This window comes from Peromyscus californicus, unplaced genomic scaffold (genome assembly GCF_007827085.1).
Source record: "Peromyscus californicus insignis strain IS unplaced genomic scaffold, ASM782708v3 Scaffold_13__1_contigs__length_99412109, whole genome shotgun sequence".
Taxonomy (NCBI): domain Eukaryota; kingdom Metazoa; phylum Chordata; class Mammalia; order Rodentia; family Cricetidae; genus Peromyscus; species Peromyscus californicus.
The window spans coordinates 93910051-93937205 of NW_026294424.1; the positions used below are offsets into that span (position 1 = coordinate 93910051).

The 27155-nt window shown below is 40.3% G+C and overlaps 1 protein-coding gene across 6 annotated transcripts in view; it reads left to right on the forward strand.

Moving 5' to 3' along the window:
- The window catches only part of Ptpn13 (protein tyrosine phosphatase non-receptor type 13), a 187684-nt gene that overhangs the window by 66980 nt on the left and 93549 nt on the right, over positions 1-27155 (forward strand). For 5 of the 6 annotated variants that reach the window (XM_052735547.1, XM_052735548.1, XM_052735549.1 and 2 more), the window contains exons 6-7: positions 2239-2326; positions 11880-12443. In XM_052735547.1, coding sequence (XP_052591507.1) covers positions 2239-2326; positions 11880-12443 — 652 coding nt within the window. The remainder of the gene's footprint in view (positions 1-2238; positions 2327-11879; positions 12444-27155) is intronic. The other variant, XM_052735550.1, reaches the window with a different exon arrangement.

Here is a 27155-nt window from a genome sequence, read left to right on the forward strand (position 1 = left end):
GCTTCCCTGCTTTGCTCTTTTCCTGTAGAGCTCTTAGCAGATCATTGTAATCACCTTGCTGTGACTTACAAAATGAGTTTCAGAAATACTGAATGTGCCTCCTATTTCTAGACCTCTTTCATGGCCCTCATTTGTTAGGATCCCCTGTGTAATTCTCAGCCTTCTCCACATTCTCTGGTGGGAAGTAATGCATGGTTCTGTTGCTACTTAAGACTTGGATACCTCCCTTTTCTCTCGTCCAAGATGTAAAGAACTAAAGAATGGAATCCACATCTAATAATCGCACCTCTGCTCTTCATCCCTTAAGGTGTTCTGTCCTGTTCTCTCTGTCTGGGACTCTCATTGGTGTTTGGCATTCTGATGGGCATATACACTTACCCGCTCTTACGATGTGATGGTCCCTCAATGCTTGTCCCTTCTCTGTGTGGGCTCAAGATTTGTGCTGTCACAATATTCTCTCTGGCTTCCTCTTAATTCCTCATTCTTAGGAGGTTTAATTCCTCCATCTTAACCAAGATATTGCTTGGCAAATGGAATATATGCATATCCCACACACTTTGCCATTTGGTGAGAAATGGGCTCAGAGATCTCCTAAACAAAATGTGGACTATCTCCCAATAAACCTTAGAGATTCTGTGATGGGAAGGCAAATAGGTAATGGGGCTAGTGGGTGGAATCCTCTTGCTATGGCTGTTCCCATTTTATTTAATTTGTTTGTTTTGTTTCTATATGTTCATTAAAAAAACAAAACTGAAGCTGCTAAAACATGGTGTGATTCGTAAGAGAGACATAGTCGGAATCTGTGTGTCTCTGACCCTGTGGCTTTGCACTTCCCTCGGCTGAAGCTATCACTGCCTCCAGTGGCTATTGTGGTAGCAGCTCCTTAAGATTTATCAACTGTGAGTCACAGCAGGCCAGCTCCAGTGCCTGGGTTCTTCTGGTATTACAATATAGTCACCTTAATTTGGACTAACTATAAAATATGACTATTACTATAGACCATCTGTCTGTGTTACCTAAGACAGCTGTGAAGGTAACTGAGCTGCCTTCAGGTACTTCTAACTATGGTTTTGCTATTTCAGAACATCTGTAATAGTTATGAAAGTAAGAATGATGTGTATCACACAAGGTTTTTTTCAAGGTCAGGTATAACATTTGTAATGCACTACAGAGTGCCTGGCATATAATAACTGTTTACTAACTGGCAGTTGTTATTAATAGCTGCCTCAAAATAGACATTCACAAGTGTGTATAATATTCACTGTTTTCCTATCATCAACAGTGCAGTATGATCTGAACTGATACCAGTTAGGCAATTAAGGACAGTATCATTTCAGAAATACTTCATCTAAATCTTCTTTTAAATAGGAAATAAAATGCTTTGAAATGTGGCTATGCTACTGAGACAGAATTTTAATTTACACATGAAGTTCTGTAATGGAGAAATATTAAAATGTGTGTGCATAGATACAAGCGTATACATATGCCTTTGACTACATTTAACTTAGCATCACTATTCTGTTTTCAGTTTTAATCTGTATCCTGGTTTTGGTTGTCTAAATAAACCAGTGTTCTCTAATTTTTATCCTATATAACATAAAGTTTGACCTAATTTGGGCTTATTTTATGTAACTATCAATGATTACCATCATTGGAATTTCAGACACTGAAACATTTTGTTACAAAGAGGATTTCATGGAACATCGATTTTAAACTGTTGACAGCATATCCAGTTTAAAAATTTAGCAGACTGTAATTCTGGAAGACAGTATCTAGGAAATTACTTCTGAGATAATTTAAACTGGTATTCTCAATGTATACTGCAACCAGAGGAAGTTTTATACTATAAAATAAATATGGCTTTAAAATTGTATAAGTCTAATTTGAGAGATGAAAATAGTTATTGGGAAGAGAAGATAACAATACCTCAAGATAATGCTTTCAAAAGGAGCTGATCTTAGCTCCGAGTGCCCAGATGCAGAACGCTGTCTGTTGCCTCTTTCTGAAGATGGACTGGCCCGCCCTGGTCCACGTCAGTCTTATCCAGGCCATAACAGTTACAGTCCGCTGTGGAGTCTCCTGACTCGGGGCTGAACCCTCAAGATTGCCTTGTGTGCTCTTCTGTGGAGAGTCACTGACAAAAAGGGGCGATATTTTATCAGACTTGATCTTTTGATTACCTGTGTACAGACGGATCAGCTTTTTATCAGACTTGATTTTTTGATTACCTGTGTACAGACGGATCAGCTTTCCCGTAGCAGTGAACCAAAGCCTGACCGAAGCCAGGCTATTCGAGACCGATTGAGAGGAAAAGGATTACCCACAGGTAAGTGTGTGTTAGCAGGAACTTTCTAGACCTTGATCTTACTCTCTTGTCTGTGAAAATGTGCTTCCTGGCTTAGAAATCCAGTCAGTTGTAACTGTGGCTCATGAGAATGTAAGGATGCAGAGTGGAAGCCAGGGAACAGAGAAACATCAGGTACAATACTAAATAAACATTGCAGTTCTATAAAAAGCGTTAACTGTCAGAACTCCCACGCACACCTTTGTCCTTTCCAGCGTTTGTTTTTTCATCAGTACCATCATTTACTTAGGTTATCAAGGTATTTTATGTTAAAGTTAGGTTTAAAGCATGACCAGGTGAGCACATACATGTATTTATGAACGTTGACAACACTGACGAGAAAGTTCCAGAGAGCAGCACCGCGCTTACTGAAGCTGGTGTCTTCTCTTGACTTCACTCGCAATGCTAGTCGTCAATGGTAACCCCTAAATGGATTTCTTTAGTATGGCGGGACCTTCACTTGTCAAAAACTGCCATAGGGAGGCCGGGCGGTGGTGGCGCACGCCTTTAATCCCAGCACTCGGGAGGCAGAGCCAGGCGGATCTCTGTGAGTTCGAGGCCAGCCTGGGCTACCAAGTGAGTTCCAGGAAAAGGCGCAAAGCTACACAGAGAAACCCTGTCTCGAAAAACAAAAACAAAAAAACTGTATTATACAATGGACACACACACAGCCTTCTCATTGTGAGCTGCATTTTGGGGTTCCCCTGTAAGCCCCATCCTAAGATACTGATACCCTGGAAGTAGCTCAGTGTCTGTCTGCAGGCCACTCACCACCACGTGACCTCTGCAAACAGAATCAGAATCCAAGCACACCCTAGACCATGGAAATTCTAAATATATTCTAGATATAAAAATAGGATTTTAAAATTATTTTTCTTTTTTGTGTTTTTTTCAAGGCAGGGTTTCTCTGTGTAGCCCTGGCTGTCCTGGAATTCACTCTGTAGACCAGGCTGGCCTGTTAAAGGCATGCACCACCACCACCCAGCAAAAATGGGATTTTTTTTTAAGTGCTAAGAATCAGGCTTGGCTTTTTTATAAGATAAATTTTGATTTTGTAGATTATATTTGTTATTTTCTTTTTAATTCTCATCAAGAATTATTGAAAGGCGTGATAACATAAACATTAGCAAGAATATTTTGCTCAAAGAAAAAAAAGTAAGAATAACAAGTATATTCAAATGAAATTGTTCAAATGTATGCAGTCTAATAAAATAAGTTAGAAAATTAGCATTTCTAATTTTTAATTTAACCAGACAACCAGCATATGGCTATCTTATTTAAAAAACAAACAACAAAACAACCTTGTGAGAAACCTTTCTTGTAAAATTGAAATATAGATCCTTGATTATCTGGACTGTTTGCAGAGTTCGGAAACCTCTTAAGCAAAACGTATGTGCTCTAAAAACTAGGGTTCCGTTTCTCCTGCAGTCAAGAGGAGCAGTGCAGGTGTTTCTGTGGGGATTCTGTGGTGCTCTAGTTGGTTAAATGGCCCTTTTCCTGCTTTATTTGCTATAAGTAAAGATTATTATTGTTTCTAAAAAAGTATCTTTAACTTTGGTTTGAAGACAGTAAATTTGGTCTTGGTTAGATCAAGATTCTTTCCTAATATTTATTATTTATGTGTGGATAAAAAGTACAAAGTGAGGTTTGTCTGACTTAGTTTTTAGAATGCCCTGATAGCAATGAAGGTATTTTTAATCCTTTTGCCAGTGTTTCCTTTATTATCCTCACGTCCCTCACATATGTGGACACATTCTATGGGAAAAGTCTGTTTCTCTTTGTACTGCACTAGGATTTCAACCATGATATAGTATGGACATTGGTGCAAAGAATCCATCAGTTTTAGTCACTCTGCTTTGTAGAACAGAATCATAACAATAGAGAATTCTTTGTGTCAGTAGAAGCCACAACAATCTTTCTTAAGGACTCATCCTGAACACTTAAGTGAAAGATTAGGCTGGCAAGGCTTGCCTTTCTCTCTGTCTTCCCCCCTCCTTTCTTCCCTTTCTCCCTCCTGCGTTTCCTCCGTCTGTGATCCCCACCTCCCCACAGGTTCCTTCTGTACCTTCCCTTTCCTGTTCTGTCTCCCAGCCTTCCTGGAGTTCCCCCTCTATTCTCTCCTGCTGTCAGTCATGTGGTCATGTTGTGCAGTGAACATTTTATTATGTGTTACTTGCTCATTTAATAAATACAATTTTATATATTAATGATTAATTATTTTATGTGTTTTGTGTTCTTTCAAGACCTCCCCAGAATTGTGTGATACTTTTGTTCTATTCTATATCCATCAAGGGTCTACCCTGCCGTGTTTAGTTTATGAAATTTAAAGGCTGTGAAATGTCAACACAGTACATTTTATTACCATCGGTGTTTCACGGTTTTAATGTTTCATTATATGATATTTCAGGGGTGGCAGCTAGAGATTGAACTGAATCCATATCTACTCTGTAGCATAGCCTAACTAGCAGTTTACTTATGTGCTGTTGAATAAGAAGTTATACAAGATTAGCTTCCTGGACAGAAGAAAAACCTGCTGATATATTATGTTCAATTTATTTTGTAAATGTTCAATGAATATCCATTGATTGTATGAGCATGAGAAAGAATTTTGTCACAGTGTTAGACAGTGAAATGTAGTAGAATCCTGTTTTCATGATGTAACTTTTTACTGTTTTTGTAAAGAAATATGTGTGACTCCTATTATTTCACTGATTTTAAACCTTGGGTGGGATATGGGTAAAAAGAAAAAGCATCTCACTGTCTTATATTATTTGACCCTTTTCTTACTGTAACAAAGCATTACAAGTTTGAAAATAAGTTTAAACCCCCTTATTTATGACAAATTACTCAGTGGCATTGCTTAATAGAGCTTTAGAATTATGATTCGAGGACTATTTCAAGGCAGGTAATTTTTTACAACCTAACAAATCATTAATAGACATTGATTTTTATTCTGTAAAAGTTACAATTTGTCGCTCGGCTTAAACCAGATTTTTTTTTCTACTTCCATTTTGGAGTAAGAGCAGAATCAAGCATTTCTTTCAGTTCCATTTGGAGTAGAAATTGCACCCTTGTTTTGGTTAAATATAGTGGAGGAGGAATCATCTGATGTTTTTGGCCAGTGCTTACACAGTAGTCAGAATACTGTGCAGCAGCCATTTTAAGTTCCTTTTTCAGTCTTACAAACTCCAACAAAAGTGAAGCGAGGAAAGTATGCTAATTAAAGCCTCCACTGCTCAGAAGCCGTGTACACAATTTCAGAGGTTTAAGACAGGGAAATAATTAGCTGTTAAAGGACTGTATTCTAGGATGCTGATGTTCTTTGGGGCACGCTTGTTCACTTTCTGGTTACTGGTAGCCAAGTCTGTAATTCTCTGTTGCTAGTGAAACACTCTCCTCAATATTCACCAGTTAGAAGTGTCTGTTGACTGGTAGCTTCAATGTCTTAGGATCCGGATCAAAGTGTTCAATAAAGAAAGCAGTAGGACGAGCAGTGAAATACAGAATCAGGTTAAAGAAGCAAGCCAATTTATGGATAATGCTTTTATCTATTATTTGATTGCCAATTTAATACCACTTACTATTTTGTGTATAAATGAATGGCCTTGAAAGGTGTCTCTGGAGTCTTGCTTCTGAAATCTGTCACAAGAGTGAAGTCCTAAACTGGTGGGCTGTCTGCCTTACTTTGTTAACTAATACTGCCGGGACTGACAGCATGGTTTCATTAGCCACACACACAAAACACAAGCATTTTCTGCCGAGCGTTAGGGGAAGCCTACACCATCAGATAGGTGGTGATGGCTTCAGAACCTTGGGAGTGTGATTCTCTTTCTGTTTTCGGTGTACTCGAACACATTTTTAGGACAGCTGGGAACTCAGGAGCCTCCTTTAACAGCTGAAGTTCCCTTCCCAGAGATGTTGTGACGTTTTGAGTGTGTGTGTGAGAGGGAAAAGGTGAATGATGGATACAAGTTGAAACAATTGGGAATATACCCCGTGGAGACTTTTTATATTCTTAAATCTTTTTTTTGTTTGTTTGTTTTTTGAGACAAGTTTTCTCTATGTAGCCCTGTCTGCCCTGGAACTCACTCTGTAAACCAGGCTGGCTTCAAAATCAGAGATCCACCTGCCTCTGGCTCTCAAGTGCCCGGTTAAAGGTGTGTACACCGCTTCACCCTGGTTTTCTGAAATTTTTTATTTGTATCTCTTCACTCTGTTCCCTATTTGGATTTTAGCAAACTGTATACTCTCCAGGAGAGTGTTTGTGGTTTCATTTTAAAATTGGATGCTTATAATTGGTGATAATATGTGTCTGTAAATGAGCTCAGAGCCTCCTGAAGAGATAGCAATGTCTACCTTTATCTTTGGAACAATGTGATGCTCTATTCAAGAACAGATCTGAGGCTTTTATGGGAACCTCCCGATTTCTGATTTTATTATTTTCTCTTCAAGAACTGGTAACTCCCCTCTTGGAAGATAGTTATATGCTTAGGAAAACAAGTCAGAAGTAGAAAAGAGACAAAATGTAGTTTTTATTGCCTTTGTTCATTAGAGCTCAGAATAGTTCAGATGGGTCAGCTCACTTATTCTGTCATTTCTAAAAGAGGAAATGTTAAATCATACCCACATGTTGTAGATGGAGGAAATGAGAAACATGGAGATTAACTGGCTTGCACAAGCTTATGGGTTGATTAGGAAGATAGAATTAAAACCAAAGTCTCTTGATAGTAGTCTTCCTGCTAAATGATGCTGCCTAAACTGGATTTTAAAAGTTCTATAATCAGTTCACTCAACCATCATTCTCTTGGAAGCTATTTTATAAGGAATTACAAATATAAAACACATTCTTATATAAATATAAGACAGTTTCTTATTGTTCTGCTTGGAAGTAAGGGTATGGAAAGCTAATGGAAGTGACTAAATAAATAAGGTGAGAGAAATAATGTAATGTATAGATTCTTACAGCGAGACAGTTGTCCTAATACAGGTGTCCAGTGTGCTCTGCCAGTGCAGTGCAAGGAGTGAGTGTGTCAGGATGAGTAACTGTCACTGTTTTTTCACCTCAGCAGCTCCGCCCCAGTGGCAGTGCTCGCAGCAAGAGCACCGGCTTCACTGCCTGGCAGTGGTCACAGCTGTCACAGCTGTCAGCTGTATTGATGATTGCAGTGGTATTTATTGCTTACTGGGTAAAATAATCCAAATAGCTTGCATGAATGTTTAGAAATACGGGAAAAACAGTCAAACGGTGTACATTTTATTTAGTCTCAAGTACAAATGATTAGATGGCACTGCTGTTACCAGCACATGCTCTTTGGCCAGCAGATTCAAGCATCGAATAAGCACAAGCCTAGGATGCAGTGTTCCTTCTCACCAGTATGGCTAGGTTCTACATTTCAACCCACATTTTAAGTTACTAGGTTAGTGAACTTTTCCCTAGTGCCTTAGCAACATAAAGTAACTATGCTGCTACATTATGCTCTTATTATTTAGTAAGATTTGTGATTTTCAGAATTATTATTTTATACTATACCTTTTATTTTACATAAGGAAACCTCCTTTATAAAAAATAACTTCTCATCCTAGAATGTGTAAATCAGGCAGTTATGTGTCTGGCTGTGCAGTGGAAGGTAGTGAAGAGGGTGTCCAGTTCCCTGGAACTGAGTGATAGACAGTTGTGAGCTGCCATGTAGGGACTGCTACCTGAACCCGGGTCCTCGGTAAGAGCAGCAAGTGCTCTTAACCACTAAGACATCTCCCCAGCCCTTTTGATTTGAGACACAGTCTTAATATATAGCCTATGTTGGTCTTAACTTCTTGGACTTTCAATAGATGTAAACTGACATATTTCTGTATCTAATTTATTTTCATTAAAACCATAGAACCCTGTCTGTAAATCAGCAGCTTCCTGAAAGCCATGTAATTAGCATTTCCTTTAGGCCTGTGTGGCCAGGGAGAAGACTTGCTTTCTGGAGATGCCAAGACCAGTTAATATATTGTTATAAATACTAACAATCTAACTCGGACATGACTTCTATCAAGTCGAAGAGACTTGCAGTGCATTGGTAAGTGTTTTGTTTAATTACAGTGTCACTAGGGTTGTTTGACTGCTTTGAAGAAGTACTATTTAAAATAAAGCAGTTGGGAGCCTGGAGAGATGGCTCAGCAGTTACGAGCACTGGCTTCTTCCAGAGGACCTGAGTTCAATTCCCAGCACCCAGTTACAACCTTCTGTAACTCCAATCCCAGGTGATCCAGTACCTTCTTCTGACCTCTGTAGACACTGCATACATGTGATGTGCATACATACATACAGGCAAAATACCCATACACATACAGATGAATAAGTTAATTGATTTTTGAAAAGATTAAAATAAAACTCCTGAATGCAAAGAAACTGGACATGAGAAAGCTCCAGAAAAGAGGCAGAAGTGTATATTTTTATATTTATTTTTATAAGAGCACAACAGCACAACAAGCCTGTGGCTTGGATAAAATGAGGAAATATATATCAGATGCAAAGAATTCCTGGGGCAGAACTAGGTTTTCAATTTACAAGTAATAGGCTGTCTATGATTTGTTGAACAGGACAGTGACATGGTGGAATTTACATTGTAAAAAGAATTCTGGTTGTTGAGTGGAGTTGATAGAAACAGGGTCACAACAGTGATCTAGCCAATCGATATCATTCGTTGGTTATGATGCAGTGGCAGTGGACTTGGAGATTAGCACAAGAAGTAAGGTGTCTTTGAGAATTTTAAAATTAGTAGTTGCTGATGGAGCTAAGGAGGATGCGTCATTTAAGGACAGTGCCCGTATTTCCATTTTGAGTAATCATTTGGGTAATAGTGCCACTTACAGTATTAGGAAAGACTGGAAGGGAATGGATCACTCCAGGAGCAGAAAGCAAAAGATGAATTTGAACTCTGAACAGTTTGAGTTGCTTCTGAGGCACAGTAGCAGAAGCTCCAGTTGTGTGAGACCAGAGCTTCCCCAAAAAGATCGGGTTGAAGAAAGTGAACGTGGGAGTTTTTCAAATCCAGATCATATTTAAAATATTGTTAATAAAATTTTATAAAAAAAAAAGACAAAGGAATTCTGAACCTGATACTTGAGTAAGTCCAACATTTGGAAACACATTAAAGGATTAGGAAAAATCAAGAGTAAGAGGGAGAAGCCTCCCCAGCAGGGAGCCAGGTGTGGAGGAGAAAGGGCACCTGTGAGAGGCCTTCACCTGGAGCAGTCACTGAGCTTGGCAATGTGGAGGCCCCTAGTGCTGCGGAATGAGAGCCACCCAGGTGCAGAGTAGCTGGAACCCGACCGAAGTCAGAAAATAAGGAAAGAAAAGTGAGGAATTGGAAAGATAGCAGCTAAAAGGAAATGTGCATTGGGAGGAGTTTGTCTCTTGAGAAAGATTAGATTAGATTTGTATACTAACGGGAAAGGCGCAATAACAATAAAAAGGGAGAAATACTGGCACTAAGTTAACCAGAGACAAACATCGTTTGGCAGCAGTGAGGGACACTCAGAATACATGCTGGCAGCTTTATGTTCCCTTTGAAACAACAGGGACAGTACCTGTAATCCAGGTGAGAAGACACTCATCCCAGTGGGGCTGTATCCTTGATGGGAAATGAGGTGGGGTTGTCAGCTAAATGACAGTGGAGGATTTGTTTTGTTTTTTTTTTTTTTTGGTTTTTCGAGACAGGGTTTCTCTGTGTAGCTTTGCGCCTTTCCTGGAACTCGCTTTGGAGACCAGGCTGGCCTCGAACTCACAGAGATCCACCTGGCTCTGCCTCCCAAGTGCTGGGATTAAAGGCGTGCGCCACCACCGCCCGGCCTGACAGTGGAGGATTTGAAGACTGAGGAAAAGCGAGTGAACTTAACACTTTGTCAAGGGAACAGAATGGTTGAGCACGAACTTAGAGTGTGTCAACATACCCTGCTTGAGTTTTCCAGAGTTCCTTACTTGCCTAGAGTCAAGGCAGCAGAAAGCATGAGGATGGCTGCATTTGTGTGTGGCACATGACTCTTGAATCCTCTCAGTTCTTTTATTTTTCAGCTTATGTATTCTGTCAGCTTCCAAGAATATGTCTATTTTGAAGTTCATACAATTTTAAATTTGCTAGTTTCAAGATGTGGTGTGTGTAAGAATTTACCCCTAAAGGACTGTGACATAGCCATGCTTACAGCTAGAAGCTAGATTTTTGTAATAATCTGCCTGGGTGTGGTATAGTATGTTTTCTAGTGTCCTGTAGATTCCGTACTTCAAGTATGGAAGCTGTCCATAGTTATGCTTAATTAGATCCATGTTTACTGGAACATGAAATACAAACAGCATGATGTTTATATTGCTATTGTTGCATCAACTGACATAAATTTACTGTCTCATATTTTTAGGGTAAATTTATCAAGGAATTAAACATTATAGTTATTACTTCAAAGTGACAACTGGTAGACTCAAATGAATTTGCAAGCAATTTCCTGTTACTAAGAACAATCTAGTCATATTATACAGCATGTTTGTTTTCAAAGAGAAATCACAGAATATACCAGAGAAAGTTGTCAGTGTTGTGGGGCTATTGAGGTAGCAACTTCAAAATATTTTCTACATTTTTTTTCAGTGCTGGACAAATACCGTTTTGGGTGTTGAGTCTGTTGATTCATAGAATTAATCTAGCTGAATGGACATTTTTGGTATGTCTCCATAGAACTTTGAAAACCAACAGGATAAATACTTGGTTATAACTCTGCAGAACTCTAAAGACAAAGCTAACATGGGGTTTGCAGCTAGCAAATAGGGATGCATTCCATTCAAAGGGAAGAAATTTTAGTCTCTGTAATAGTTTATCATGAAAAATTTGGATTTCTTTAACAATTTAGATGGAAATTACCTGGGTTTCAGATACAGTAAAATTTTCTGAAAACATATCTAGTTATAGTAAAATCTTGAACTTGATAATTCCATGTATTATAATTTTCTTCCTATTCAAAATAGAAACAATTCTAGTTCTTCAGTTAAACATATTTATTTAAAAGATAAGAATATACCAAGATTTTTTACCTTGAAAACACATTTTAAGTTACATTTCTAGAAGTTAAAAGAGTATATTATGCATTGTATTATTCCCAATAATTTCATGAATAACTACTGTTCTATAAAGTTAGATGTTATTAACAATTTTTGTCTTCATTTTAAAACAAAATAGTTTACTTTTGATGATAGAAATACTACTACTCAAAGGCACATGTTGGGTATATTATTATGTTGTTCTGTAAGGGACATTGTGACGCAGGCATAGCTCAGCAGTAGAGTTCTTGTGCACACAAGGGCCCAGGTTCAGTCCCCAGTGATGCCAAAGCAAAGCAAAAGAAAAAAAGACACTGGACTCGAATTGATGCGCTGTTTCCACTCTCACTCTTCCGTCGTCCCTTTGTCTCTGACCCTCCCATGGATAACGTGGGGAACTGGCAGCATGTTCATTGTTAGTAGTGGGTTCTATTCCAGCTGATTTTCTAAAGATTCTTATCATTCCAGGAAGAAGCTCTACTTCTGATGTACTAGACATACACAAGGCTCCATTCTCTCATCAGACTTTTCTTAACAAAGGGCTTAGTAAATCTATGGGATTTCTGTCCATCAGAGACACACAAGATGAGGAAGATTATTTCAAGGATACCCCATCTGATAATAATTCTAGGCATGAAGATTCTGAGACTGTCTCTTCCCCTTACCAGTTCAAAACTAGCAGTCCACAAAAAAAGGTTTTCCCAGGACTTGACGTGCTGTCTAAGAAGAAGGTCTGGGCTTCATCCATGGACTTGCTTTGTACTGCTGACAGAGACTTTTCTGGAGAGACTGACAGGTACCAGCACTGTGACCCTGAGGCAGGAACAGGACGGACTTCACCCACTCCTAGAAAAAAAGAGGCAAGGTACTCTGATGGAAGCATTGCCTTGGATGTCTTTGGCCCTCAGAAGGTGGAGCCAGTGTATCACACTCGAGAAGCGCCAACCTCCTCTGCAGTATCAAGTGCTTTGGACCGAATTCGAGAGAGACAAAAGAAACTTCAGGTTCTGAGAGAAGCCATGAATGTAGAAGGTTAGTAATTCTGTGTGTGTCTGAGAGATAAGTGAGTTAAAATAGCTAAGGTTGTGTTTTAAAATAAAGAACGGTGGTTAAACCATTCCACAAGTCTGATTTCCACTGTCGGGCCTTTGCATCTAGGTCACATTGACTTCTCTGTCAGTTGCTGTTCACTCTTCTATCAAAACCCCAATCAGACTACTCCAAAGCCCTCCCTATAGCATGCCCCAGGCACTCCACTTCTAGACTCTGATCCTCAAGGGTCAGGCACTTCTCTGTGCTGTGTGCTGTCTCAATGCAGGTCTCGGAATGACTGGCTTGTGGTGCTCATAAGCAGTGGGTCACATCAAGCTCAGGGAGGTGAGCTAGCTCGGTACCAGGTGGGCTCCAGACCACCAGCTTCGGAGTACAATGACAGGCACAGTTGGTTTGGTCAAGTTTGAGATCTCCTTTTCTGAAATCACAGTGTTTAGGTGTATAGATTTAAAGTTAGTCTAGATTTGAATTGGTTACACCACTTCATGTCGATGAGGTATCTTCCCTAGTCTGAGTTATGCCATCTATAAAATGGAGCTAGCAAGAACAGGCCAATTAGGTCATGAGTGTGATGTAATTAAACAAGTCGTTTATTACATTTTTAATTGGAAAAGCGTAAAATCAACTTCGTAAGTTATGTATAGCACAGTCTCACTGTGTCGTGTTGGCTAGCTTCAAACTCCAAGATAAGCTTGACCTCTGTCTCACCAGCGCTGGGATTGAAAGTGTGCACCACCATACCCAGCATGTGTTCTTATCATTCTGTGTTAAAGCTGTCTCCAAAATCTCTGAGTCAGACACAGAAAAAATCAGTATATTGAGTTAAATGAAGTTATGTTTGAAACATAAGGATAGTGGCTATTTTAGCATCATAAATGCATGCAAGAGAAAAATGGATTTTCAGTTAAACCCACACACATGGACCCAGTTGCCCTGGAACTCTTATGTAGACCAAACTGGCCAAATCCCAAAGTATTTTAGGATGAAAGTTTTATAACTTCCCATTTCTTTGTCACAACTGTGTTGTTATTTGTCATAGCTATTTGAAAAGAACTTTATAAGGCTTCCTATTTAGAATGAGGAGTAACGATTGAGGTCGTGCTGTCTTTCTGTTTAGAATGAGGAGTAACGATTGAGGACGTGCTGTCTTTCTGTTTAGAATGAGGAGTAACGATTGAGGTCGTGCTGTCTTTTGTTTGTGCAGGGGATGTTTGTTCATGTGTGTGCAGGTGCATGTGCCTTTATGTGTATATGGAGGCCAGAGATCAGCCTTCATGTGTGTACAGAAGATGCTTGTTCACATGTGTGTAATTCCTGTGCTTTTGTGTGTGTGTGTGTAGCCAGAGATCAACTTTGAGTGTTGTTCCTCAGGAGCCATCCACCTTTTTTTCAAAAAAGATTTTATTTTTATTTTTAACTGTGTGTATAGATGGGGAGTGTGATGTTGTCAATTTGAATACAGTATTCTCAGAGGCCACACAAGGACATCAGATCTCTTAGAGTTGGGAGCTATTGCATGGGGTCTCAGAACCTAACTTGGCTTCCCAGAAGAAGTGTGCGCACTTAGTTGCCGAGCCATCTCTCTAGCGACCACCTTGTCTTCTGAGACAGGGCTTCTCACTGGACCCAAAACTCTGAGTAAACAGCAAGCCCCAGGGATCTGCGTATCCCTACCTCACCTCATTCCACCACCCCCATCGCCACAGTGCTAGGATTATAAGCCTCGTTACCACGCCTGGCTTTTGTGTGAGTGAGATCAAACTCGGGTCCTCGTGTGTGCACAACAAAGAACTATGCACGTCCCCCACCCCCAAGCCATAACCGTCTTAAGTGGTTGTTTTAGTACAGTTTGTCCATGAACTGCCTGCTTCCTGCTCCAGGCTGTTCTGTCCTAGTGAAAGACATAGTGCAGAGCTTTCTTCAATGCTGGAATTACAGATTATTAAAGAATCTAGAATTACTGAGGAAATAATGGGTATTTAATTGATATTACAAGTTTGTATATAATATGGGTCTTATAAAGCATTAGTGACTTTATGAGGTAATTTAATATATTCTTTACATGTTTGTATGAGTGCTTCATGTATGTCTGTGCAGTGTATATGTGGCTGGTGCTTGTGGAGGCCAGAAGAGGGCATCAGATCCCCTGGAACTGGAGTTACAGATGGTTGTGAACCACCATGTGGGTGCTGGGAGCCAAACCCAGGTCCTCTGCAAGAGCAGCAAATGCATTTACCTGCCAGGCCATCTCTCCAGCTCTGGTGCTACATATTTTTTATATAAAATGCTTTTGAGTCTTTCTACAATGGAGAGTAAAACTATGAGTTTATTCACTATATCAATTTTAGCTTTTAAAATTGTGATGGCCAAGAGTAGGCACTTCCTGTGGCTTACGAGAAAACTCCACGTCTGAAGTCATGTCATTCCTCTTCAGTGTTACACAGCAGCAGCTCACATGTGAATAGTAATTTAGTCTGAACTTACGACTGTGTGCTCATGAAGACACACATAAATAAATGTTTCCATTGTGGGAAAAGACAACTGTCAGTGGATCAAATAGATAACACTGTCACATTTAACCTATAAATAATGAAGATACATATAATCGAGATGAATATTTCTAATACTTAGAATGAGCAATATCTTTTCTTAATTTGAATATTAAAATAAAACCATGGAGCTGGGCATGATGACTCACATTTTCAATTCCAGCATTTAGGAGGCAGAGGACAGCAGATCTCGGTGAGTTTGTGGCCAGCCTGGTCTACATAGTTTCAGGCTAGCAAGAGCTACCTAGTAAGACTATCAGTGACGATGATGGTGATGATAATGATATGATGATGATGACAATAATGAAGATGATGATGATGATAATTGACGATGATGACGATGATGATGATGATATGATGATGATAGTAGTAGTGATAATAAAATCATGGAGCTGAAGAGATGGCTCATGTGGAAGAACATTTGCTCTGTGGACATAAGGACCAGATTTCCCGAGAACTGAAACACTGTAAGGAGCTGGGAATGGATTTGCATTCCTGTAGCCTCATTGTTGGGGTGCAGAATCCTGCAGATCCCAGGAGCATGCTGGCCAAGTTTCCAGTGTTGTCAGAGACTCTTGCCTTAAAGAAATAAGGTTCCTGTTGTCTTCCTCCACCTACACATGCACACACGCAGATGCACACATTTGCACACACACATGCATGCTCTGCACACACTATACACACAAAAGAAAGAGAAATTAAATATTGTCTGGCATTCTGATGAATTGGTTTCAAAAGATTATTTGCCTTAATATTTTTAAGTTAATATTAGTATGGATTAGTAAAATTGAATTTCTTATAGCTGAGCCTTGGTTTCAGAGGTAAAGAGATCAGATATTAATGGAATGAAAATCTTTAAATTGTACTATGATTGTCAATTTAATGTATTTTGTTTGAATAAGTAAGTTTTAACTATACTACCTGTAACAAAATACATTCAACATGTGATGTATTTCCTGAGGTAGTGAGTGTGTTCATGCTTTAATAGAATGCAGATACATCACTGTGAGTCCAAACAAATATTTTCTGTAAAGATAATACATAATATTTTTAAGTTTGTTCACATAACTAGTTATGATAATACATCATTTCCAGATTTTGAAATTTTATGTTTGTTAAAGGACACATACATAAAGGAAAAGCTTTAAAAGAAAAATACAGTGTGCTTTGAACTGTTTAAATAACTAGACATTTTCTATTCTGAATCTTTCTGCTGTGAAGATTTCAAAAGCATTTGCTGTCAATAAAAACTTACCTGTGTTTTTCCAGAAGATGTTTTAAAACCCAATAGACAAAACCTGAAACTATAGATTTATTGTTCAAAAATACTTATATCATCTTCAATAAGCCTCCATTATTATATTTAGGAGTAGCAATAACTTTCGCTTGCTTTACTAGCACGTTATCTGTGGGGAAGTTTGGGGAGTGGAATTCCAATTCGTTTTTTAGTTTAGGGGCTGACTGGTTTTGAACATGTTGTCTCTGAACCTGAGGTAATTTACACAAGCGATGTGAACAGTACAGCAAAGGTTTTATCTAGTACACAAAGAATAGAAAATAAATCTGTTTGTCTCAGTGACTTCTCATGAAAATAGAGGTCTTTATGTATGATAAGCCAAGCAGAACAGTCTTCCTCACTAATGTACACACTATTTATATTTATGTATTTTCCCTAACTATTCCTATTTTAAAATACTCTGTACAGTCACCTGATGGCTGCTAATGGACTCCAGTAATTTTAGGATTAGATGATATCTTAGCGTACATCTTTATCCAAACACTAGTCTTAGGCTTTAATGGCATATTCAGTATCTCAGAAGTGGTTGATGATTGAGTTTCAGTCAGTTGGAGATGGTTATTTCCAGCATGGATTTTTCACAGTTCCGGGTAAAGATTTCCTATTGTTACTTCATTTTTTTAAAAAATGTTCTGGGGCTGGGGATATAGCTCAGTGGTGTAGCACACCAACCTTAAGTTTGATCCCCAGCATCCCAAAAAGAATAACCATTTGTTATAGTATTTAAAACAACTGAAAAATGAAATTGCCACATTTCATTTGTTCTTCTGGGTTTACAAGGAGGATCACTGCACTGATAGTGAACACAGTAGCCTTCAACTTCAGCGTTTCTCTGCAATAGACCCGTCCTCTTGAAAGGCACCTTTCCCTCAGTCACCTCCATGTCACCTCCGCTGATGTTAGCCACCCAGCTAGCCCAGTGGAGACCAGACCTTAAAAGTCATGGAGTTTGCACTGGGAAGAACCTGGGCACATTCAACTCTCAGCTCTTTGCCCAAGGCTCAGAAAAGTGAGGTGCATGATTGATTTTTCATGATCAGCCTGTGCTTTGAACTCTGTCATATGGTTCTTCCATTGGTCACCCAGATTACAGGAAGAGACCAGATAACATGGTTAGTTACTGCCTGGGAACTAGGACATTGAACTCACCACCTGACAAGCCCAATTTGTCCTTACCAAAGTTACCTAATTTTTTAGTATAATGAGACAGGATAGCATTGGAAAGAAAGGCCGACAAGGAGACTGCCGGCGTTAAGACAGCGCTCCACGGCAGCCTTCTCTACACCTCCAGTGAGGTGCTGCCACGGGAGGATCATTAGGGCAAATCTTGCAGCTAGACATGAGGAAAAGACCTACCAAAGCAGTGACAATGAGAAACAGAATGAGAAAGGATCAGGAAAGGTCCTATGAAAGCTTAAAAACTATCAATTACTACTGTATGTTAAGTTGGTAGTTCAGCTTTCGGACAGCTCTCTATAGAAGGCCAGGCAGAAGGCACGAGGGTTCTGTGCCAAGAACCAGTTTTAAGATTTGATGCCACCTTCTTCTCTTTCCCCTTAATTTCACTTTTTACACAGAAGAGCTGCAGAAATGGCTCAGTAGTTATGAGCACTTGCTTCTCCAGAGGACCCAGGTTCAATTCCCACACCCAAATGGCAACGTACAAATGTGACTCCAGTTCTTGGGGATCTGACACCGTCTTTTAGACTTGGTGGAAAGGCATGCACGTGGTGCACAGATACACATGCATGCAGGTAAAACACCTACACACATTAAAGCCAAGTAAAGGAATTTTTTAAAGATTTATCTTCATTTTATGTTGGAGTGTTTTTCAGCAAGTATGTATGTGTACCACATGCCTGCTGAGGCCAGAAAAGGGCATTGGATCTCCTGCACCTGGGGTTACAGGTTGTGACTGCCAGAGCTCTGCTCTTCATGCTGAGCTGTCCCTCCAGCCCCCAGTCTCACTTTTTCACTTTGCATAAGACTGCTCCTTGTTGGTTCTTTTAGCCTTATTCCTTAGTGTCAGCGTTTCTCATTTCTACCTCTCTGAGCTGTGTCTGAGAGCCTGTGAAGTCTGGTTTTCACTAGGAGTCTCTAGCAAGCATCTGTGTTGTAATTACTATATGCAGGCTATACTCACTCAGTAGTTCATAACACATTCTTCCCCTGAGAGACTGACGTGGAGGCAGCACCGTGAGGGCCGTGTGAGCAGTGTTCCACACCCGCCCGGGGATCAACAGCGTGTTCTTCAGCAGTCGGAGTCACTCTGAGTTTTGCACAAAACTAAGTGTGAAGAACACCAAGTATTTTCTACGAAGATGACAGTTAAACATCATTTATTTAGTTATCTATGCTGTAAATCTACTTTACCTCAAAATTAGATACTGCTGCTTCTTTCAAGTACTATGACCTCTGGTCCTGGCCCAATTTTGTTGTCCTTAACAGCCTTGTGGATAGGGCTGAAAGTCTGCTGGAATATATAAACACTTTCGCATGTGATCTTATTCTTTATTTTGACATTATAACATTTCATTTGAGAAAGTTCAGTTTTTAACTATATAGTCACTTAAGCAAAGGGATGAATTAATGATGCGCTAGTCCTCAGGAAGAGAGATACTGTTTGCCTAACAAGTTCTTGTTAAGATCAAAATGCTAGTTATGAACTGTATCAGTTTTTGTTTCTCTACCTTCTTTACAAGTAGAAAAAAGACAAGTAAAAATATGGCTAGATTGTTATTTTAAATCATTCCATGAGCTAAAACAATAGTTTTAAGCTACTATTGCACTGATACAGTTCCAGAGAAGTAAATACCAGTAAGCAGGAATGTTACACTAGTAGTAAATAACCCATGGATTCTAGATACCACTGACTTTATATCATGATAAATCCATGTGTGTAGCTGGAGTTTTCCTGCCTGGCCCACAGTCAGGACAAATCTCTCTCACCTGCCAGTCCCACAGCCCCTCAGACCCAACCAAGTAAACACAGAGACTTATATTGCTTACAAACTGTATGGCCATGGCAGGCTTCTTGCTAACTGTTCTTATATCTTAAATTAACCCATTTCTATAAATCTATACCTTGCCACGTGGCTCATGACTTACCGGCATCTTCACATGCTGCTTGTCATGGCGGCGGCTGGCAGTCTCTCTCCCACTCAGCCTTCCACTTCCCAGAATTCTCCTCTCTCCTTGTCCCGCCTATACTTCTTGCCTGGCCACTGGCCAATCAGTGTTTTATTTATACAGAACAATATCCACAGCACATGTGAGTCTATTCAATGGGTAATAGGGATTTATTAAGATATAAATCGAGAAAATACACTCAGGAATACAGAACAGAGTAAACAGCTGAAGTCGTCCTCTGATCTGACTGGAAGCCAATCTACCTGGCAGTTTGATCAGACCATGACGTAGGCAGCAGGGAGAAGGGGCTCATGACCCTTCTTCCTTACCTTTTAGGGGGTCACGTACAAAGGCAGGAAGCACCGCCTCCTTCAGGCCCTATAACCCAAGGTCATGGGCAGAGCAAATATCACTACAACTTTATTATTATATCCCTAAGATTGCAAATGAGTTTTGTATATTTGAAGTATGCTGTTTTAGGTGGATAAACATACTGGTTAGAAAGAACTGAGGGTCTACAGGGTTTCCAGGGGCTGGCATCATGCAGTAGAACTATTAAATGCAGGAGATAACTGTGTTTGCACACTCCACCTTTGAGAGCCACATGAAGCTAGTCTGCAGTTGCTGTGTGCCTGCTGTAGCTGAAGGACTAGTTTGTTTTACTGACACAGCCACGTTGGCCAGTGGCCACCATCGTAGTCAGTGCAGGTTAGAGCACCGCTCCATGAAGTTAGTCCAGTGCAAAGCTACTTCATTCCATGGAAGACTGGCTTTAGAGGTATTCAGGACGAGGGAGCAACAAATAACTCTTCCATAGAAATCAGAATACAGCTGACAACAGGCATTTCTCTTCTTAATTCATCAAATGGAAAAATTGTTTCCAAACAATAAGGAACATTAAAAATGCAAACTTCCTTTTATCTATATTCCTAAAACAATGTTAATTTTGGATCCACAAAAATAATACTCTTTCTGTTCAGAAAATAAGGATCTAAATTAAATCTAGCCACTTAGAGACTTAGTTTAACTTTGACCTAACCTCCTGAGAAGGACAGACTGACAGGTAGCTCTTCAACATATGGAATACAGATGAGTCTTACGAGCAGCAAGTTTCATCATATTTAAAACCCAGCAATGTGTTCAGTTGGTGGTCGGTTAGCTTTGTTCTATTTTGTTGTTTTGAGACAGACCTGACCTCTAACTTGCCATCCAGTGTAGGTGTTCTTGGCTGAGAGCCCCTGTTTTAATCTGCAAACTATTTCATTTCTCCCCAGTCCCTTCTGTCTCTGCAGTTTGTCCGTTACCCAAACGCGAACACACCTGTGGCATTTCTCCTTCAGTAGCATTCTGTTGCCCAGAGGCTGGAGTTCTTCTCTCTCCAGGTTGTCCCTGATCCCTCTGTCTCGTCCTTTAGGCTGGACTGTCATTCTCAGACTCTGCCCCCTCCTGTTCTGTCTTTTCCTTTCTCCTTCCATACCTCTCTTCCACATCTCTGTGTAGATAGAGGGAAATAAATGTATGTGCACTTACACATTTATATATAAATAAAAGTTGTATAAAGAATTTCCAGTGTATTTCTACAGGTGTTTGTAAAGACAATACAAGAAATTCCTGTCCACCTACCTACCAACTAACCCATAAGAGGCTGTTTTACATCTCCATGCCTCCATTCCTGTGGCCATTTATCCTTAAGTCTGTCAAATGTCTCAGGCATTCCCTGCATCAGGAATATTTCTCTTGCCTCCCAGTTCAGGATGGCAGCCTGTATTTGTTTATTGGAAATTACTTATTTTTTAAGGGTTTGTTTCTCCTCCTGTAAGCCTCAGAAATTTGTTCTGTGTAATTCCCAGCTGTGTCCTGGCGTATATCATTGCCTGACACTTACTAGGTACTAAACACGTGCTTGTTAATATAACCTGAGCACCACAGTAGTGCTGTTAAAGAACATTAGTGTGCCTGGTGGTGCCACTTTGGATATCGGATTTAGTAATAGTCTCTGGCCAATTACGAAAGTAGTGAGAATTCTCTTTCTGTCCCATCTAAGAGTCAAAGCCTATACTCTGTCTTTGAATGTTGTGGAAAGGCCAGTGAGATAAGAACAACAGAGAATCCTGGATGGTGCTTGATGAATACCAGGAGTCAGCACATGAGGCATGGCCCAGATATGGCGCCAAATTGCTCTGGGCCCTAGGGGAACTGCCTCTGCAGAAGCCTCACACGTTTGGAATGGTTTGGGTCACAGAGTTTCTCAACGTAACCCTCTTCACTTTCAGACTTGCCAAGTTTCTTCTCCCAGGTTAAATGTTGTATTCCTCAGGATCAACTCTTGGGCTTGTAGACCGTACTCAGCTGATCAGAGCCCAGTGTGATGCAGAATTGAGTGGGACCCAGAGAACACATGCAAGTAATGTCTCCAGAAGTTACTCTCTTAAATAGAATCACAGAGAGGTTCATCCAAAACATAAACACCCAGCAATACAACTTGTATTTCTTTGCTGTTTGAAGAATGAAGTATTTAATTTATTAGGGCCATTTTCTTAAAAAAAAAAATGAGGTCCTTAAAATGTTTAATAGTTATGAACTAGAAATCACTGTTGTCATCTCTCAAAAGTGACCTCACTCTCTAAAACTGACACCTGTAATTTGAGTCATGTAGTAAAGGCAAAGAAATGCCAGGCTAAACGTGGATTCTTGTCCCTGGAGTTGGCAGAGCGGCTCCTTCTGTACATTAGTAGTCAAAGCGCGGCTGTGTGTCACTTGTAATGCTGCCTTTAGGTTATAGTTTGTGCTGACTTGAATTAATTTAATGTGAAAATGATTGAAAGAAAGAGCTTTGTGTGAGCCCAGAATTGTGTGCAAATCTTCATGCTTGGAGCCTGATGCCTGAGCTTTTAAATCACAGTGTTCATGAGCACATGCCATGATTTCATGCATTTAAGTCACTGAGTGTGCGTTGCACTAGTAGAAATTGTGATTCTTGGTTGTAAAGACCTTGTGAAAATCCTTGTAGCCTCCTGAGACGCTCAGTGATGTCAGTGTGATCTTAGAGCTGGTGTCACTTCCGGTCACAGGGTGAAGCCGTGTGTAAAGGTGAAAAATGCTCTTACTGTGCTGAAGTACTGTGAGAAATTAAGGACTCTCTTCTTTTTGAAAAAGTGCTATGTGTAATATTACAGAATTGAGCTAAACTTCCCAAAGTCATTCTTCTTTAATCCCTGTTCATTCCAGTCTTTCCTCCTGGACAGATAATTTTAGAAAAGGTGTTCATGTGTGTGTATGGTGTGGGGGGGGGGGGGGGGGGCGGGGGGAAGTGTGGTGGATGTGTGTGTGGGTGTAGTGTGTGATGGGTGTATGGTATGTGTGTGTGTGTGTAGTGTGTACATGTGGGGTGTGTATGTTCTGTGTGTGTGATGTGTATGTGTGTGTCACAAGCACAGTTTGGTGACTTAGGTGATGTGATCTCTCCAGCGATTTTCATTCCTACTGTTCTTAACACTGATGACTTCCAGAACTACTTCTTCTGTGTCTGAAATCACACACTCCAGCAAGTTTTAACAAAGGAAATCCTCAGAAGAATGAGACATAACCTAGAATAAGTGGACCTTGTATACCTTTCTTCATTGTAAGTTTCCTCTACACTTTTAATAGATGATAAAAATACAAACTGGCAGATGAGATAGAGAGTAGTTTAACCTACCAAAGGTGAACATATTCTTCAGTCATGATGGTGAGAGCCCAGAGTTTCCCTACTATACCAGGAACATTGCGCTAAAGGTAGAAGCCACATGTGAATTTCATAAGACGTATACTTAAGATATGTGTATTGTAGGTCCATTGCATATGATCACAATTTTTAGTATTCAGAAACCTTTGTAATATTCTGTAAATAGGTTTTTAGGAGGATGTGGGATTTTGTTTTTAATAGGTTAGGTTTAGACATACAGCTCAGCTGTTAAATGCTTGTGTTGCAACAGTGACAATTTGAGTTCAGTCCTTAGAACCTGAAGAGAAGCAGGACGTGACAGTGCACATAATCCCAGTGCTGAGGAGGTGGGGACAGACAGATCCTTAGGCTCAGTGCCACCCCGCCTAGCCAGGTCAGCAAGCTCCAAGCCAACAGGGTAAACCTCAGGGACAACATCCCTAGGCACGTGCACATGAGCACACACAGACATGTGTACACATGCACACACACTGTAGCTGGAGTTTTCTCCAGTCCTGCCTGGCCTACAGTCAGGACAAATCTCTCTTACCCGCCAGTCCTGCAGCTGCTCAGACCCAACTGAGTAAACACACAGAGACTTACATTGTTTATAAACTGTATGGCTGTGGCAGGCTTCTTGTTATCTAGTTCTTCTATCTTAAATTAACCCATTTCTATAAATCTATATCTCGCCACATGGCTCATGGCTTACCAGTATCTTACATGTTGGTACTCATGGCGGCGGCTGGCAGTGTCTCCTGACTCAGCCTTCCTGTTCCCAGAATTCTCTTCTCTGCTTGTCCCGCCTATAGTTCCTACCTGGCTACTGGCCAGTCAGCATTTTATTTATACAGAGCGATATCCACAGCACACACACAAATACAAAATGGTCTGATACTGGTTAAAATTCTGGTTGGTACTGAGAAATGTGTAGCTGACATTCATATTATTTATTTTTCTATATATTTGAATAATGCCATAATAATCAGACTTTTTTCTTAATTATACAATTAATGCTACAGTTCTGGGATCTGGACCAGATCCAAAGTGCTAGAATTGTACATTGAGATATGGACAGAAATTGTTGCCAGTTGCCGTGATGGGGCATGCCTTTTAATTCCAGCACTTGGAAGGCAGAGGCAGGTGGACTTCTGTGAGTTTAAGGTCAGCCTAGTCTACATAGCAAGTCCAGGGACATCCAGGGTTACATACCTGTCTCAAAATTCAAAAGTAAATTCAGTGACATCTGGGTCTTGTAAGAGCAAGGTGTTCAATGATGCTAGGACATGTCACAAAAAAAAGTAGGTTCTACATGCCTGCTACAGACCAAAGCCAAGGTCGAAAAACCTCTTCTTTCTAGTCAATGCCTACTGAAACCTCTAAGCATATAGATAATCATAGAGCCAAGAAATATTGCGACCCAAGTGGTCTGTAAGCACAGAGCATGGGCTTCTCCATACCAGTGTCAGATGGCCTTGACATAGGACATGAAGTTTTACATTTCTGAAATGGCTGATGTTATTATTTAATTTAGAAATGGATGGGGTAGTGATGGCCCTTGCCTTTAATCCCAGCACTCAAGAGACAGAGGCAGGTGGATCTCTGAGTTTAAGGCTGCCTGTTCTACAGAGTGAGATCCAGCATAGTCAGGGTTATCAGAGAAACTCTTGTCTCAGAGAGAGGGGTGGAAGAGCTCATGCTTACAAAGATTAAAGCTTTTTATTTTTGTAAGCATGACTATCTGGTAAATTGTGGCTTAGAACTTTAATCTGATTATAAACCTTTTTTTTAAGTATGGCTGAGTAGAAAATACTGTGTTGGACTTTAAATCTAATTATATCTACCATGTTATTACATGAAAAGAACATGGCTAACAACACTATAATGACACACCAAATAGAAAAAGCTCACAAAATAAATCTCTTCCATTTCAATTAATATAGCTGTTCCTACCCTTTCCCCACTGTAAAGAAGGGAAACATCTTTCTACCCTTAGTAGACAAAGCTAGTCATCTAGTGTGTTTGTTGATAGCTAGTCCTCCAGCCATAGTCATAACATGGTGCTGCCCTCCAACCCCCACCTAGGCGTAGCCCTGGGAATGGCTTCTAGAGAGAGCGGACTTATCAAGGGAGGGCGCATTCTCAAAAAGCTTTCAGAGAGCTTGAACAGAGTTGCTTTGTCTTCTGGAAGGAACCCTGGCTGCAGAGAAAAGACAAAGCCCAGAGTATAAATAAAGGAAACATAGATACAAAACAAGACCTGGCAAATGGGATTCAGTTGCAGAAATAGTTCAGAAACAGTAAATCCATGTAGTGCTTTATATGGCATGAGAAGCTGGAGTTCCAAGACACAGCATCTGAGCGCAGGAAACCTCTCTAGTCGGTTTGTTGAACAGCTCCACTGCTCCTTCCTGCTTCACTTTGTAAAACAGCAGAACCATGCCGTCTGTAAATTACGGTCCTCCCCAGATGTTGCTAGTTTGGCTGTCCTGAAACTTGCAGATCTGGATTTGTGATTTGGTACCAGTTCCCTGGAAAATTCCACATGGTATTATTGGGAGAAGTTGGTAACAATAACACAGAAGTATTTTGGTGCCTTCAAATGAAACAGTTCTTTCTACATAACTGTTTAATGTGTGCATAATTTATTATAGAAAATATAAAGTGGTATTAGGTAGCACTATTGTTTTCAATGAAACTACTGGTTCCCCCCCATGGCCCCTTCAAATCACATTCATATTCACTCAGTGGATTTTAAGCCTTATTTTACCATGTGATTTCTCTATAGTAGAATACAGTCATTCACAGAGGACTAGGAAATACTTCTCAATTCTGAAACCTTTTCCATTGATCAGAGTATTACTTAATACTTGTGTTGACTATACACAAAGCTGGGCTATAGTATGCCTTGTTCTTCAGATAAACGTCATCCTAGAAACTTCTTTTCCATGAGTTCATGGCCAGGCATCAGCTTTTCTCTCATTTAGTTAAAGTTTCTTTTTCAGTAGACTCCCGCTCTGCCTGGGTTCTCCCAGCACACTGGTCCTGGTTCCACAAACCTGGCTCTTGTACTGTCATTTAATCACTTCATTGTTCGTTAACTTCAGTTTCTTTTAAAATCTCTGTTGAACACGTAGCACAAACAATTCATTCTCTGATGTTCCTAAGCTAAAATTTGCAGACTGCTTGGGGGAAAAATGTATTCTTCACTTCTTTTGGTGACGTGCAGTCAGGCATCTCCATCTCTCTTCATTTCAGGGTATTTCCCATGGGCTGCTCTCCCTAAAATCAACAAAATCCACACAACAATTCTGATAAGTTCCACTGAAATTCATGCATCCTTGGCCCTAGGGCCACATGAAGGATTGCCTGTGGGTTTCACTGACCCTTGTCACAGTCTCACAGGATGATGTCTCTCCTGGTATCAGGATTCTAGCCATGATGCTCCCAGCACATGACTCGCTCTTCATTACCAAGTGACCTTCTGACGTTGGTATCTTGAGATTTCACAGCTCTTTATCTGTTCCCTTTTGCCTGTTTCCTGGCCAGCCGCTCCTCCTCTTTGTGAAGCTCCCCTTGTGTTTTCCATCTCCCGTTTCATTCAGCACATTTTCCATCAGGTTTTCCGACTGTCACCTGCAACTTCAAACACAGGCTTTTTGTCAACCACTTGAAAACATGAGCAGTCCCTCGACTGGGCCTAAAAGCTCTCTCCTCCAAGCCGCCAAACCTGCGGAAACAATAACGCACGCACTCTCTCTCAGTTCTTCCCACCTGTCCTCCTTTGACCTTTCTGTTCTGCTGGAACTGTGAAGTGGTTCTCTAAAAGGTCACCTAGAGGTCCCTTCGTGTAACCTTGTTTCGCTCACTGACTCGGAAAACATTGTGTACTTGCTGCACACTGGGCATGGGCTGGATGTAAGAAGCAGCTTATCCGCTCTCTGTGACAACCTCATCATTTAGTGAGAGAGACAGGTTGGGATGGAGGCCCAGCAGTTAGTTACGCACAAGGA